The following is a 15,230-nucleotide window of genomic DNA, read 5'->3' as shown; positions in this document are numbered from 1 at the left end:
CAACCGAAACACAAGCACTCAGCAAGGATGGGGAGAGAAGCAGCTGGTGGGGACAGCCGAGGGGGATCAGAGTCATATTTGCTTTGCAAAACCTTAAATTTTATAGGTGCTGAGAGCCATCGAAGGATTACGGGGGAGCTGGAGAATTCACTCCAGCTCAATATAGAGGAAGGGTTGAGGGGCATGGATTGGAAGAAGACAGGCAAGTTGTCAGGTTGTTTTGGATCCAAGAAATATCTAGGTAGGCTAGCTCTGTCTGAGAATAGGTGGGTGGTGGGTGTAGAAGACACCAGCTCCCTGCCAAGCAACCAGGTGGAGCAGAGGGAAAAGAAGGCTCCAACCCAGAACTAGCTCTGGGCCCGGGGTACTAAGGAGCACTAAATGTGGGCAGAGGATGGCAAGGAATGTGAATGGGACTGTGCACCATTTGATCCCAGGGTTCCCAAATGCTGGCTTGTGGACAGGACTGGCCCAAGGAAGTGAGGAAAACAGGGCAGGTAATGAGCTTCTTAGAACTTTTTTTTTTTTTAAAGTAAGCTTCAAACCCAGCATGGTGCCCAACATGGGACTTGAACTCTGAGATCAGACTCTCTCCTTTCCTTTCTAAGTCTCCAAGACATTCTATCTGTATCTAGTCTCTCTATATCTTCAATAAACTCTGCTCTCACTAAAACCAACCAAACACAAAACACCCAAGATCAAGACCTGAGCTGAAATCAAGAGTCAGACACTCAACCAACTGAGCCACCCAAGCACCCCTGTAATGAGCTTCTGATAAATTAAATATATGCACTTTGAATAACTATCCTTAGAAGTGTTTGCAATTAAATCAGTAAAGAAGCATATCACTGAGAGGCATAAAGTGAATTACCAAGAGAAATCTCCTAAAAAATTCAAGAGTGATTTCATCCTGAGAAGAGGGGTAGGGAACAGAGGAGGATTTTTTTTTTAAGTTTATTTATTTATTTTGGGAGAGAGAGAGAGAAAGTGCAAATTGGGGAGGGGGAGAGAGAGAGAGAGAGAGAGAGAGAGAATCTCAAAGCAGGCTCTATGCTGTCAGCACAGAGCCCAGGGAGGGGCTTGACTTACAAACTGGGAGATGGTGACCTGAGCAGAAATCAAGAGTCAGAGACTTAACCAGCTGAGCTCCGACTGAGCCACTTAGGCACCGTGAGATTAAAAAATATAATAAACCTGTTAAACTATCATGTTTTAAAGCTCATTAACATAAAATATATACAAAATTTTAAAAGGAAAAAGAAAGCACTGGCTTTTGTTCTGAGTTTACATCCCTCTAGTTGCTAAAAGTGGGTTTTTTTTGGCATGCAACTATACAAGGTAGATATCCAGCTTCTCCTCCGCTCCCCATCATGTCCTCATTTGCCAAAACAACAACAACAAAAAACACCCAAAAAAACGTCGCTGAGTCCTTTGCATCCTGAAATCAGACTGGGAGCCGCTAGTCCGAAGCACCCGGCCCAAGGCCCGACAGCGCGCCTGTAATCCCGCGGCCGTCCAGCAGAGGTCAGGCGAGTTCCACGCAGGCCCTGCAGAGCCGCGCCCCAGCCCGAGTCTACGAGTCCCGGCAGCGCGCTCTCGCTCTCCGAAACGTTGTCCCTCCGCGAAGTGGGTACAGGGAAGCCCCGAGACCTGCCCTAGCCGAGGGGGTCGCGATCAACGGCCACCTGGGGTCTAGTTCCTGGCTCTGCCTGGCGGGGCGCAGACTGGGCGTCTGCTGCCAAATCAAAAAGAGGGTTCCCCTCCCCAAGTCTCGCAAGGCGTTGACACCCGCTCTGGCGCCACTTCGCTCCTGGGCGTGGCTAGCTCACCACCGTGTTCGGTGCCCATGGGCCACTCACCTTCTCCGTCTTCCGGAAGGTGGCCCTGTGCGACATTGTCTTCTGCCCTGGGTTGTGGCGAAGACCAAGGAGCTGATATGTCAAAAGGGGACATAAGAGTGCTACATAGGCAAGCAACTATTACTAGATGATATTAGAATGAGGATTCAGGCCTCTGGGGAAGTGTCCTCTACGCCCCAGGTCAGTTATTTTAAAAGGTTGCCCAAGCCTCAGAATTGCTCCTGGAGATGTGCTTGAGTCTGGGGTTGATCAAGGAATCTGCATTTTACAGGTTGCCAAATTCTGATGAACAGTGTCTCCAGACAACACTTGGAGAACCATTCTCAGTTTCTGTTGCCATCCCACAGGACAAACAGTAGGAAAACAAAGAATGGGAGGGTAGGCAACAGGGGAGCTGGGCTGATAGTGTGACCTGCCTAAAATTGGAGTGGAATTAGCAGCAGCCCTAGGAAGGAATAGTGCTGGCAGCTGGCTTTACGGTTACAGAACGCACGTGAACCTCAAACTCCCACCAGAACCAAAGTGGAAGTGCCCCCTGCTCTTCCATTCACGACTCAGGCTGCACCCTTTTATTTATTTATTTTTGCCTTTATTTTAAAACACTTCTTTTCTAATTCACATAGAGCATCAGGAGAACAATCACATTCTCCCCACGTTGGTGGCAGGGCTCCTTAACCCACACAGACGAGGAAACATTCCATTTTGTCACATTCTGAAGGTCTCTAGACTGTTCCAGCTACACTTTAAACCCAGCAAGACCAGTGTTCTGGCCACATTCATCTCCAACACAACAACGGGCAGGGTGGGGACGTAAGAGGACAGTGCCCCAAGCCCTGGGTCTCCCCCTGCTTAGGATGGAACTGGGCTGGGGTTGGTAAGGCGCTAACTCCACCTGTCTCAAGCATCAGGCTGGAACAGCACTTGGCTACAGGCCAGGACCAAAAGTCAGAAAGGCACCCCTGGGCTGAAAGCCAAGAAAACGAGTTCTTTTAAGGAATTTAGATAGCGTGGAACAACCCAAGCCCATTCCACTCTTGACTGTAGCTTGGGGGGGGGGGGGACAGGCTGGCATTCTCATTTCTGCTTATCTGGATTCTAGCTTCAGTTCTGACCTTGAGAAAATCAAATTGTCTTGATCTTCTTAAATACCATGGAGATGGTGTCCAGAAACTTATAAGCTTCCTTCTAGCTCCAAGACTGTTAACCTCTCTGGGCGATCTGGGAAAGGGAGGTTAAAACCTCTTCTGTCCTAAAGGCGGAAGCCACCTCTTTGTCCCACATCACCAGTGAGCAGGCTGAAGGGCAGGAGGGTAGCACCCGGACTAGCCCTTCGCCAAGGACATAGGGCTAGAGGCAGACAGGAGGCAGTAGCAAGTAGATTGCTTTTCCCCCAAAACATCAGTTTAGAAGCAGATGGGTTTGCTTCTCAGTATGTTTAATACAAAATGGCAGCAGCCACTGTTCTGTTGTAACAGAAATAGCCATAGGGTGTCCAGAGAAATGTACACAGGCAGCCTTGGCTGGAGTTGAGCCGCCAACCATGCTTGCTGTGGGCTGTCATCCGGCCAGGACTGGACAGAGCAGTGCTCAAGGGCTCAGAGGTGCTGCCACAGAGACCCGTGCTGAGCTGATCCCTCCCAAGCACACTGACCTCTGACCCATGGTGGAGTCCAGGTAGCACAGGTGTTCTGAGATGCCTATTCCCCAAGCTCCACCCCAACATGGCGTGATCTCAGCCCTAACAAATGGAGCCCCGGGGGAACAGAGCAGCTGCTGGGAGTGGATGCCTCTAAAAATCAGCAGAAACAGAGGCTAGGTTTTGGCAGGTTTTTTCCCCCCAGAAAGAAGAGGCTACCAGATTCAAATACATGGAGAAGAGCAATGCTTCTTGTGTCCTGGGCTCCCTGCTAGAAGTGTAGCTGAAAAAAGGGGTGGCTGCCTGCCTGCCCCCAAGTGCCCACCCAGGGGAATGTAGGGCCCGGAAGTTAGAGAGTCACCAAAGCCTTCCCGACAAGCCCTGGAAGAGCCAGAAGGCTTCCTGCTGAGTCCATTTTAAACCACTGAACACTTTTCAGTTAGGCCCTCCACTGGCCATGGCCTTCATTAATGTCCCACAGAATCTTCAGACCAGAAAGTGTGGCTACAAATGCCCCTTCCACCCCATGCCTGCCCACATCTTGCCGTGTCTGGCCTGGCTGGCTGGCCCAGCTCTGAGGCCTGAGCACTTGGCAGCTGAGCAGCAGGAGAGCCGCTGTATCTCTGCTTCCAAAGAAAGGCCTCGAGGTGCTGGGAAAAGGGGTGAAGGGTCGGGATTAGTGGAAGTCTGCGTTGAAGGCTCTGCCGATGATCAGTCGCCTCACCTCACTGGTCCCACCCCCAATCTCATACAGTTTGGCATCTCGCAGAAAGCGGCCCATGGGAAAGTCATTGATGTAGCCATTGGCACCTGCAGCCAGGGTTTGGGCAGAGAAGAAAGGACAATAAAGGGTGATGGGCAGTGAGGAAAGCTAATAGAAAGCCAAGTTTATAGAAACACGCCAGAGGAGGACAGACCGATTGAAGAGAAGCAGCTAACACTGGTGAGAATGTGGGGAGTACCCGGCTGCGGGGTGGGGTGGGGGGGGAAGGGGTGGGTGGGTATGGATGCACGGGGCTGGAAGGGCATCCAGAGTGCTGAGGATACCAGGCAAAGGTCGGGAGAGCCACTGGCAGACCTGGGAAGGGGGGCAAAAAGTTACTGCGGAGTACTTACTGGGTGCCAGGTCCAGCCAGGGAAGTTAAGTAATTTGCATGAGTCACAAAACCGGGCAGTGGTAGAGCAAGGGTTCAAACCTAAGTCTTCTGGCTCAGGTGTGTACTCTTAACTACTGTGCAGCAGTGAAACAAGGCCATCTAGCCCCGGAGGCTTATCTCCCTCCCCATTTCCTACGGTTCACAGGACCAGGCCAGAAGGAGGAGAAGGGGCATTGCTGAAAGTAGGAACAGCTTGTGACCTCTAGCACTTTTCCCCATTTGTTTTAAGATGTCCTCCTAGTACCTGGGGCGGGAGCCTAAGGGTACCAGCTTCACTGCAGTCAGCCAAAGCACAGAGTGAGTGAAGAGGAAGCCTCTTTCTGTGGTTGGGAGTAGGGAGTGGGGGCCACTCACCAAAACACTGAATGCCATCCAGAGCTACCTGTGTGGCGCACTCAGCCGAGTAAAGAACCACCCCTGCGCAGTCCTATGGGAGGAGGCTCTGGGTCAGCGGGGCCCTGCCAGGGCCCCGCAGGAGGGAGTCCCAACGGCCGGCCCTTACCTTGGGAGTGCAGTGGCCCTGATCACAGGCCTTGGCAACATTGTAGACGTACTGCCGACACGCCATGAGGCGGGTGTACATGTCGGCCATCTTCCCCTGCATCAGCTGGGGACAAAGGAAGGTCACAAGTCAACATGCTGGAGCCACATTCCTCTCAGACGCTCCCCCTAGTTGCCACAAGCAGGTCAGCAGTAGTGACCTGATAGCCAGGCACGGGGATACCAGGGCACAGAGAGAGACAGCACTTGCCTAGGACAACAGGGATGGCCAGAGAGCTGCCGTCGCTATGGACTCTGCACACTGAAATGGCCCTCCACCTACGGCAACCCACATTAACATCCCATGGTGGCTTCAGACCAGGAGGTGTGACTAGAAATGCTGCTCCCTCTCCCCCTGCCTGCCTACAATCTGCACGCTTCACCTTGCAGCCTTACGACGTCTAGCTCATTGATCTCAAATAGGAAGTGAGGGGACCTGTGATCACCCTCCCGACAAGTTCCAAAGCCAGGGAGCATGCCGAGGCCTGCATTCCAAGCATTCAGACTCATGTTGGTGGCAAGAGACAGTAATAAATGAGACTCTTACTCATTTATTAAAGAAAATTTGAGCCCAATGAAAAAAGTACATTTCAGCACAAGCATTTCCATTCACCTGGAAGTGGCCAATCTTCTGGCCAAAGGCTTCCCTCATGTGCAGGTAGGGAATGGTGTGGTCGAGGACAGCCTGCATGAGCCTGCCAGGAAAGAGAAAGACACTGGGGAGGTGCCTTGCTGTATCCCCATTGCCACCTGGGGTGGCAAAATGCCAACGTGGGAAGGCTTGGGGTGATATAGCTTGGTAAGACAAGGAACTGGAGTCCCAGGGAGGAGAAAAGGAGCATGAGGACTCTTATCATCCCTGTTCAGTCACTGCCCTGACTGCCCAGGCCTTAGACCCCTTTCCCTGACACCAGATAGAGTGGCAGGACCTCTGTGCAGGCAGGCCGTAGAGCCTGGGCATCCTGTTCCAGCCTGATTAATTAAGCAGGATAGTCCCTTAGGCCCTTTGTCTCTCATATAATAATATTTACCTTCATTGTGAAGAAATTAAATATGGGAGGAGGACGTTTGTTCATTTCATCTCCAGGAAAGAAGGTGCATCTTCCAGGAGGCGGCTCCCATTGGCCCCCAAAGGGAAGTCGGCGATGGTACCGCCTGCCAAAAGCCCAGCTCTGCCAAGCCTCATACTCACCCAAGGGGCCCACCAGCCAGCACCAGCCGTTCCAGGTCCAGCCCACTCATCAGCACGTAGACGCCCTTACCTAGATGGCCCAGGATGTTGGCAGCTGCCAGGAAAAATGCTGGTCAGAGGGAAGAAGGCTATTCACAGCCTCCTCATTAAAAAAAAAAAAAAATTTTTTAATGTTTATTTATTCTTTTTTTTTTTTTTTAATTTTTTTTTTCAACGTTTTTTATTTTTATTTTTGGGACAGAGAGAGACAGAGCATGAACGGGGGAGGGGCAGAGAGAGAGGGAGACACAGAATCGGAAACAGGCTCCAGGCTCCGAGCCATCAGCCCAGAGCCTGACGCGGGGCTCGAACTCACGGACCGCGAGATCGTGACCTGGCTGAAGTCGGACGCTTAACCGACTGCGCCACCCAGGCGCCCCTAATGTTTATTTATTCTTGAGAGAGACAGAGCATGAGTGGGGTAGGGGCAGAGAGAGAGGGAGACACAGAATCTGAAGCAGGCTCCAGGCTCTGAGCTGTCAGCACAGAGCCCAATGTGGGGCTTGAACCCACGAACCGTGAGATCATGACCTGAGCCAAAGTCGGACGCTTAATGGAGTGAAGCCACCCAGGCGATCCCAGACTCCTCGCTTTTATAAAAGCTGTTAGGTTTGGTACCTAGCTTTCACACAGGCACTAAAATGTCACCTGACCTCAAGTAGGGTTCTGAGTGAGAGAAAAGAATGAAGTTTACCACTTCCAGTCAGAAGTAGAGCTTGCTAGAGGGACTCTCCCCCCACACCGCCAACCCATCAGGCACATGCGCGTGCGTGCGCACGCACACACACACACACACACACACACACACACACACACCATCCACAAGACCAGACACAAAGTCCCCATCCTTAGATCTTCCCCTTCTCTTCCTCAATTGCCATGGAACCTCTCCCTAGTTCTTTTTATCCATGCCCATAAAGGCGAGAATTAGTGTCCCCCAGGTTGAGTCTGCTCTGCTCCAGTACCATCCCCTCTCACCCTGACAAAAGTGATCTATGGAAGAGTCTTTGTCCAAGAGATGGGTCATTCAGTGCTAGTTACAGAAACTGCTAGGGGCTGCTACTGGCTGGCTCAGTCAGTAGAGTGTGTGGCTGTTGATCTCAGGGTCATGAGTTCAAGCCCCATGTTGGGTGTGGAGCCTACTTATAATACAGTACCATACAATACAATACAGAAAATGCTGAACGCCTCTCCACCCTGGAAGCCAGGACACTGGATGGCCTTGGGAGGTGTGAACAGGAAACAGAGAACAGCATGGACACCACTGACCTGCCTGATGATGGTGGTTGTTTCCTACCGACACAGAAGGATCTGTACTGATTACCCCTGCTCCCTAGAGCTCCTTGTAACCAAAGCATCCTTTTCTGGGGTCCTGGGTCACCGGGGAAAGGGATGGTCTATGGCTGAGGCACAGAGCACACCTAGCTGGCCATCGAATCTATGCCCATTAATCATGTCTCATTAGCACATGATGGGTATGCTGGCTCTCCCATGATGTGTCATGTTTTCAGTTACACTTCAGGGGTGGAAATACTCGAAATGCCAGGTTTTCACTGAGTCTGGCTTCCATCAGTTTATTTGAATGGTTGTTAGCATCGTTCATGCCTACCTCACAGGAACTGTTCAGGGACACACACAAACGAGGATGTCTGAAGGACATTAGAGAGTGAGGGCACATCTTACCTGTCTGTTCCAGACACTGGAATCCCACCCTGCACAGTGTGTGATCCATAGAGGAAGAAGCACCCTTCATTGCAGCCATGGTCAGGCACACAGCTCTGGCCAGAAGGACGGTTGCCCGGCAGCCCGAGTCCCACAGGGACAGGCCAATGGGCAAGTGGAGCAGTGGGAGGCCCATTGCCTAGACGCATGTCATCGGTAAGCTGACAATGGTGAGCTTCTCTTACCCAGAGATGGGCTTTCTCGGTTTATGAAAGGGTCAGGACAGGGGTTTGTCCATTCGAGACTCACCGGGAACCTTGCAGTCTTCAAAGATTAGCTCGCAGGTGTTAGAGCCCCTCATCCCCAGCTTGTCCAGCTTCTTGGAGGTGCTGAAGCCAGGCATACCCTTTATAGGAATAAAAGGTGGCCTGATTACAGACCAGTCCCCAAGGAAGGCTAGTAAAAGGCAGACTCCTGGGAAACACCTGCCTTCCCATCCAGTCCCTGAATTTGTACAACACACTGCATCCTACTCTCAGGGCCCCCACTCTGTATGACTGCTCTACTCCTTGACGCTCTGGCCCTAACACCCCCCCACCCCTGCTGCTAGGTGCATTCTCCCCACTTCTCACCAGAGCGGTTCTTTCTCAGTGAAACACTCACTCCCTGGGTGCTCCTTGACCTTTGCTGCCTTTGTTTCCTTTCCTCAGGGGAGAGCACTTCCAAGACCCTCTCTGCAGCCCACTCAATTCCTTTGCCTCTGTACCCGAGTCCCACCCAGGATCAATTCAGCCATCTATGTGCTTTGGCCTGGCTAATCAGATTCCGAGTGCATTGCCCAAGTGACTAGCAGAGAGTGTCAGATGGACAGGCTGACAGGAGTGGTGCCACAGGACCTTGAGATTTCCAACCTCAGCCAGCCCTTTGGACCCTCACTTTTCCTATTCTTCAAACCTGGTCAGCCCCTTCTCTGTGGAGGGTATTGCAAACCTTTATGATACTCATTCATGGGATTCTCTCCCCAATCCCCCACTCCTGTGGTTCCCAGCCCTCACACCTTGAGGTCATGAGGCAGATGGCTCCTCCACCATCACCTGTAACCCGGCCTTACCTCTTTCTCCTGGCTCACAGTTGGGCCTTGCTCACCTGCTCCCACACACTTCAATGTCTCCCTCTCCTCTTTTCCTTTCTCTCTACCAAATAATTTGCTCAGTTCTCTCCCAATCTTCAAAACAAACTCAAATGCCCATCTTTTCATTCCAACTCCAGCTCTAGCTCCCCCCTGCTTTGCCGCAGTCTTCGGTCACCCCCCCACCTGCATTCTCATTCATGCTGTGGTCTCCAGAGCTGCTCTCCCCAAGGCCACCAATGACATCCTCGTTGTCAAAGCCAGTTGCCTTTCAGTCTTCATCTTCCTGGACTGCTTTGTGTGGCCTAGCTCTACGGAAGGCTCCACCATTCTTTGACTTGACCCATCCTGGGCTCCACTTTGGCCACCCTCCTTTCTGTCAGCTCTTGTGCCTCACCCCCGCCTCAGGGAGCCTTGGCAGAGCACATGCTGGTTGTGTCTGCCACCAGCTGAAGGGAGCCATCTCTGGTACCACCGTCAGGAGACAAAAGCCTCCCGTCATGCACTGTCCTCCACTCACCTTCTCCACGATAAAGGCCGTGATGCCTCGAGAGGCTGGCACAGCAGCCAGATCAGTCTTAGCATAGACAATAAGGATGTCAGCGTCGGGGCCATTGGTGATCCAGAACTTGTTGCCATTCAGGATGTAGTGATCGCCTAAGGACAGGAAGTTAGCTACTTGCTCAAGCCATGGTGGCCTGTCTCACCACTCAGTTCATAGACCTGCTGCTGGGAAACAGTTCTGGAAACCCAGCAGGGGCCACCCCTGGTTACTACTCCCTCACCCTGAGGAGGTCTGTCTCTCTGTCCATTTCAGCTCCCACTCCAGAAGCTCCCAAGAGGTGCCTCACCTTTCTTTTCTGCTTTTAGCTTCATGGAGACAACATCAGAGCCAGCGTTGGGCTCACTCATGGCCAGGGCTCCTATGTACTCGCCGCTGATCAGCTGCAAGGGAAACCGCAAGGGCTGGTTATGACTCAGAAGTGCCCTACAGGAGCTCACTTGTCCTGCTTTCACCTGTGCACATGACACCCCTTCAAACGCATCTCAGACCAGGTATTGGTAAAGTCCTAGAAGAGAAGCCCACCGTCTACAAAACTGAAAATATCTCTGCTTTCCCATTCCCTTCACAAGGGAAGCAAGTCCTGGTCTTGCATTCCTTAGAATGCTCTGCAAATGTTGTCCAGGGACCGACTCAGGACTTCTGGTCCTAGTTTTAATTCTTCTTACCGAATTATTTTAAAGCAAATCCCTGACCCTTTCCTCACTGTACCCGGTTGAGGGCAGCACACTGTAGGGAGCAAGTCTGACCGGCCCTTGCCGACAGGGGAGGGTGCCTCAGTGTTGGTGGTGGCCCTGTGACACTGGCGTGTTTCTCCATTCCCATTTCCTCACCTTGGGGAGGTACTTTTCCTTCTGGGCCTCATTTCCATTGCGCACAATTTGGTTGACGCAGAGGTTGGAGTGAGCGCCGTAACTGAGCCCCACTGCTCCAGAAGCTCGAGATATCTCCTCCATCACCAGAACTTGTTCCAGGTAGCCCAGGCCAGAGCCGCCATACTGAGCTGGGAGTGGAGGTGATGCAGTAGAGTGGAAAAGGTAGCCCAGATTAAATTGGGATGTTCACAGGAATGATTATTGGCAGCAAAGAACATACTCTGCAGCACCCATTCCCAGTTACCCCTAGCAAGGTTGACAGGCTGATGCCGTGCGCTCTGATTTACAAGCTCACAGAACTGGTTTTGTCTGCTGCCTCTGGTCAGCTGAGGCGTGGTTCAGGAAATAGTCATTGCAATGCCTGCATTATCCCAGATAGACCACTTGATGAAGACAAGAGAGCCTGAGCACCCGCTACTTGGAAGGGCAGATGAATAAATGGAAGAGGACCTGGAGTTAACCAAGAAACACAGAGAGGGAGGGTCAGAGCACTAAGAATAGGTCCCAAGCAAAGAATGCCATGTGCAAAAGGCCCGAGGAAGGTGAGATTTCATAGCACAGGTGTTTAGACTTAATAAAGCAGGATTATCAAATCGATATATTGAACACCTTAAGCTCACACAATGTTACAGGTCAATTCTATCTCAAAAAAGTTAAAACAAAACAAAAAAGCAAAACTAGTATCCGGGAGCACGAGAGCCACAGCTAGTGAATTTCAGAACTCCTCACCAGAAAACGTGGCTTTTCCTTGGCAACTGATCCCAAATCGACAGGTTTGGACCATCTGGTGCTACCACCCTCCCACCCCCAGCCTTGCTCTTTGGGTAAATCTTGGTAAGACTCTTTGCACACAGGAGTGCCCGGCTGGCTCAGTCAGTGGAGCATGCGGCTCTTGATCTTGGGGTTATGAGTTCGAGTCCCACGACAAGGTATAGAGATGACTTTAAATAATAAAATAAGATCTTAAGAAAAAAATAAAAGACTCTTTGCACACGTTTACTCTGACCAAGGAGTCAGGCTCATCCTAGGCTCCGGGAAAGATTAGCCCAATTCTCTTCAGTCTGGGAAGGAAAGACCACAGGTGGGTGACACTGGACAGAGCCACCAGGACAACAAGGTGGAAACCAGAGCTCACCAGAACTGGCTTTCTTGGGGGGGGGGGGGCTCTTAAACCCCCAAGACACAGTGGAAGGAAGTCTTGTTTGGGAGTTTCCAGTGGCCTTCCCCTCTACCATTTTACTTTTTAAGTAGGCTTCACACCCAGCACAAAGTCTAATGCGGGGCTTGAACTCAACGGCCCTGAGATCAAGAGTCCTGCTCTTAACTGACAGAGCCACCCAGGTGCCCTGCTCCTACCATTTTGCATTAGGATGGGTCTAAATTTTTAAGTCTTCCATTTTGTCATTACTCTTAAATCAGCTCAAATCCCAGGAATTGTCTCCAAGCAGCAAGAGGGGGATGTAAGAACTGTGTTCTGCCTCTGGTCCAATATAAGTACAAGCTGAAGCAGCGTGGGCTGTCCAGGCCTTGGCAGGTAAGACCACAGGCTTATTTCTTCACTGGGTACTGCAAGCCCCACTGGGCCTCTCCTTCAGAGGCCAACATCCAAACCGAAGCCCGTCAGCTCTGTGCCCTCTCCTCCTGGAAACAAGTAGTAAGACCCATAGGGGACAATGGGCAGGCCAGGGAGAGCCTATTAAAGACATCATCTGGCCACTTCACGGGGAGGCTCTCAAAATAAGCTCCAGGGTCAGCTGTGGGCACAAGACATAGGCAGTCCCCACAGGGACACCCCTGTCCTGAGTGGTCCTGCCTAGATGCTCCTGGTAGAGTAGAACTTAGGGAGTAGAGGAGACAGTAAGACATGCAAGACAGTTGCGTGATAATGGAGTTTTCTAAACTCCCCAAATCACCTGGGGGAGCTTAGTAAGCATGCAGAGTTCAAGAGTCTGATCCTCATCCATCACTGCACTGGCCTCATCTCTTTGCCTTCCAGATGTCACTGCCTAAAGGAATAGAGTGGACTCTTCTCTGGGCTGATAGTCTTCTGTGGGTGCTTTCTCAGGTCCAAGAGGAAGTTTCTGCCCCTGAGTTTCTTTCAGCATGATCTTTCCCCTCCTCTCCTGTTTCTTTTGGGAACAGTGCAAAAGGGCATGTGAGTTCTCATTAGGGAAGGAAACTATACTCACCAGGGGCAGTGATGCCTAAGACCCCCAGGTTTCCCAGCTGCTTCCAAAACTCCTGCCAACAGAAAGGAGTGCAGTGAGCTGTGAGAAGGCAGCCAGTCTCAGGTGTCTGGCACATCTGGAATGAGACCCAGACGCTTCACAGATAGGGGCTGCATTCTTTGGGAGCACATTTACCACAAGACTGTGTGAGCTCTTCCAGGTAGCGGTTCGATTCCCAGCCCAGACTAGCCCAGCCCCCAAGCTGCCCCCTTGTCGCTCTGCACCCCCCCACCCTCTGGCGTGGGCATCATGACTCACTCGAAGGTTCTTGAACTCATTGCTCTGATCAATCTCCTGGGCCTGGGGGGCTAGGTGCTCCTGAAGAAACTTAGCCATGGTCTGACGAAGCTAGAAGGAAAGAGGTGGACAGATGCCACTGAAACACTACACTATTGCCACTAAGAACAGCATCTTCACTATCGAGGACACATTCAGGAAAACAGGCTACAAACAACCCACCAAACAGCATCAGATTGAAACTTAGAGGGCATACTAGTTTATACTTTCCCAGAGATGATCTTTATGTCTTTTAAGGTCCTCAGCTTAGACAGCTTGAGTATTTTTTTAAACAGTTAAAAAATAAATTTTTTTAATGTTTATTTATTTTTGAGAGAGCGAGAGAGAGAGTGCAAGCGGGGGAGAGGCAGAGAGAGAGGGAGACACAGAATCCAAAGCAGGCTGTGGGCTCCTAGCTGTCAACACAGAGCCCGACATGGGCCTTGAACTCACCAACTGTGAGATCACAACCTGAGCAGAAGTCGGATGCTTAACCAACTGAGCCACCCAGGTGACCCAGACAGCTTGAGTATTTTTAAAATGTCACTCCCCTAAATAAGATCACTCCATGCCTTTTCATTATACCTAGAAGGCTCTTTACTCAGGCCTATTAAGGCCCTGCATGAGCTGACCCCTCCTGACTCTTCCAGCCTTCTCCAGTACCTTCCTCACCCCCACTCACTGTGCTCCAGCCCACCCTCTTCAGTTTCTGGCACATGCCAGGCTTTCTGCCCCTGAGCCTTTGACAAAAAGGATACCCAAAGAGATTAGAAACTATTGGCAGAAACGTTTGAGAGCCAGGATTGAACCCCTTCCTGCCTGAGGTGATTCAAAGCTCTGTTTACTGACTGCAAACCCAAACGGTTGCTAGCTGGCGTTTCTAGAAGCTCAGGCACTTGCTTAACAGGAGAATCAGGTTCCTGGGGAATTCTGTGCCAGCATCCAAATAAAGTCACTTTCTTCCAGGAAGGCTCTAGTTCAGCTCCCTCTGTAAGGACCTTTCAAGTTACAGTTTGGCCGTTGTGCTCTGACCCAGTAGGCTGAAGAATTACAGCAGATTACACTCTGCATTTCAAAGCCCCTAAGGTGTGTACTGGACAAAGATTCCCTGATGATGACGATTAACGAGGCTTGAGAACCACAGTCTTAAGGCAGTGTTCAGATGTAAGTGGACTTTAGACAGATTAAGGATCTTTCCGTCACACTCGAGTGGCTCTGCCAATCCTCCTCCAAAACACCATCAGTCTCCCAGCAGCCTTCTTTTCTCTGACTCCTTATCTAACTCGAAAGCTAGGCTTTGCTGCCTCCACAGAAGTGAGGTTGAGACCAGCGCCCGCTCTCGCGCTCCCACTGCGGCAGCAGGGTGGGCGCCGGGCAGAGAACGTCGAGGCGACCACGGAGCAGGGCGATGCGGCCTGGCCAGCAGGCCTTGGGGCCCGGAAGGGGATCGGGCTCCCTACCTGCTTCTGCTCCTCGCTTAGCCCATTGATCGCATCGTCCACGGGCAAGAGGGAGTGGGCCCGCTGTGACACGACGCTGGCGAGCGGCGCCAGCGGAGTCCGCAGCCTCCAATTCGCGACGCGCCGTCCCAGAAGCCAAGCTGCGGTCGCCATCTCGCCCTTGCACTGGAAGCTGAGGCAGAGCGCCAGAGGCAGGGGCGCAGAGCCCGCCCCGCAGGCTCCACCAATCCCGGGCTTCGCTGCCCCCGCCCAATCGGCGAGGGGTGGGTCCCCAGCAGCCTATCACCCTCTGCTGCCTGCTGGAACGCCAAGCTGGCCTTGGCCACAACACGAGCCAATCAGCGGTGACCTTCCACCTAACTACGCCGTGGTGGGGTTGGTGGTGGGGGCGCCGGAACCGCTATGATGAAGTCACTCCTAGGTTGGGACTTTTTTTTAGTAGAAGAGCAAGAAAGGCGTTTTCTGAGTGGAGTAGTGCCTCACTACTCCGCGTTGAAGTAGCAGTCTGTAGTTCCTCTGCAGGAAAGGAAGTGTTAAAACAGCCTGGGATGCCCAGTGCTTGGAAATAAATCGTTAAAGCCATGGGATGGCTAAGAAGTGTTGGCTCCAGTGTGC

At 51.7% G+C, this 15,230-nt stretch overlaps 1 protein-coding gene across 2 annotated transcripts; it reads right to left on the bottom strand.

Moving 5' to 3' along the window:
- Positions 1–2,426: 2,426 nt before the first annotated feature.
- IVD (isovaleryl-CoA dehydrogenase) lies at positions 2,427–14,883 on the bottom strand. 2 transcript variants are annotated; one of them, XM_049613345.1, is made up of 12 exons: positions 14,616–14,883; positions 13,138–13,227; positions 12,841–12,892; positions 10,610–10,779; positions 10,066–10,159; positions 9,735–9,871; positions 8,395–8,491; positions 6,385–6,478; positions 5,806–5,887; positions 5,155–5,259; positions 5,007–5,079; positions 2,427–4,145 (listed from the first exon to the last, which is right to left on the bottom strand). In XM_049613345.1, the coding sequence occupies exons 1-12, from the start codon at positions 14,766–14,768 to the stop codon at positions 4,000–4,002; spliced, it is 1,293 nt and encodes a 430-aa protein (XP_049469302.1). In that variant the 5' UTR covers positions 14,769–14,883; the 3' UTR covers positions 2,427–3,999. The 2 variants fall into 2 exon arrangements, with proteins under 2 accessions (XP_049469302.1, XP_049469303.1); XM_049613346.1 differs by having other exon boundaries at positions 4,052–4,305; positions 14,616–14,881.
- Positions 14,884–15,230: the final 347 nt, after the last annotated feature.

This window comes from Panthera uncia (genome assembly GCF_023721935.1).
Source record: "Panthera uncia isolate 11264 chromosome B3 unlocalized genomic scaffold, Puncia_PCG_1.0 HiC_scaffold_1, whole genome shotgun sequence".
In the NCBI taxonomy this organism is placed as follows: Eukaryota; Metazoa; Chordata; class Mammalia; order Carnivora; family Felidae; genus Panthera; species Panthera uncia.
The sequence above is the reverse complement of the archived record's forward strand: the minus strand, read 5'-3'. Positions and strand labels throughout refer to the sequence as shown.

Excerpts from the sequence above, each read along its gene's own strand:
- IVD (XM_049613345.1), bottom strand. The coding sequence starts at position 14,768 with ATGGCGACCGCAGCTTGGCTTCTGGGACGGCGCGTCGCGAATTGGAGG. Across the intron at positions 10,160-10,609 it reads AGGAAAAGTACCTCCCCAAG|CTGATCAGCGGCGAGTACAT; the intron begins GTGAGGAAATGG and ends TTTCCCTTGCAG. Across the intron at positions 4,146-5,006 it reads GGATGGCATTCAGTGTTTTG|CACCTCGAGGCCTTTCTTTG; the intron begins GTGAGTGGCCCC and ends CCCTTTTCCCAG.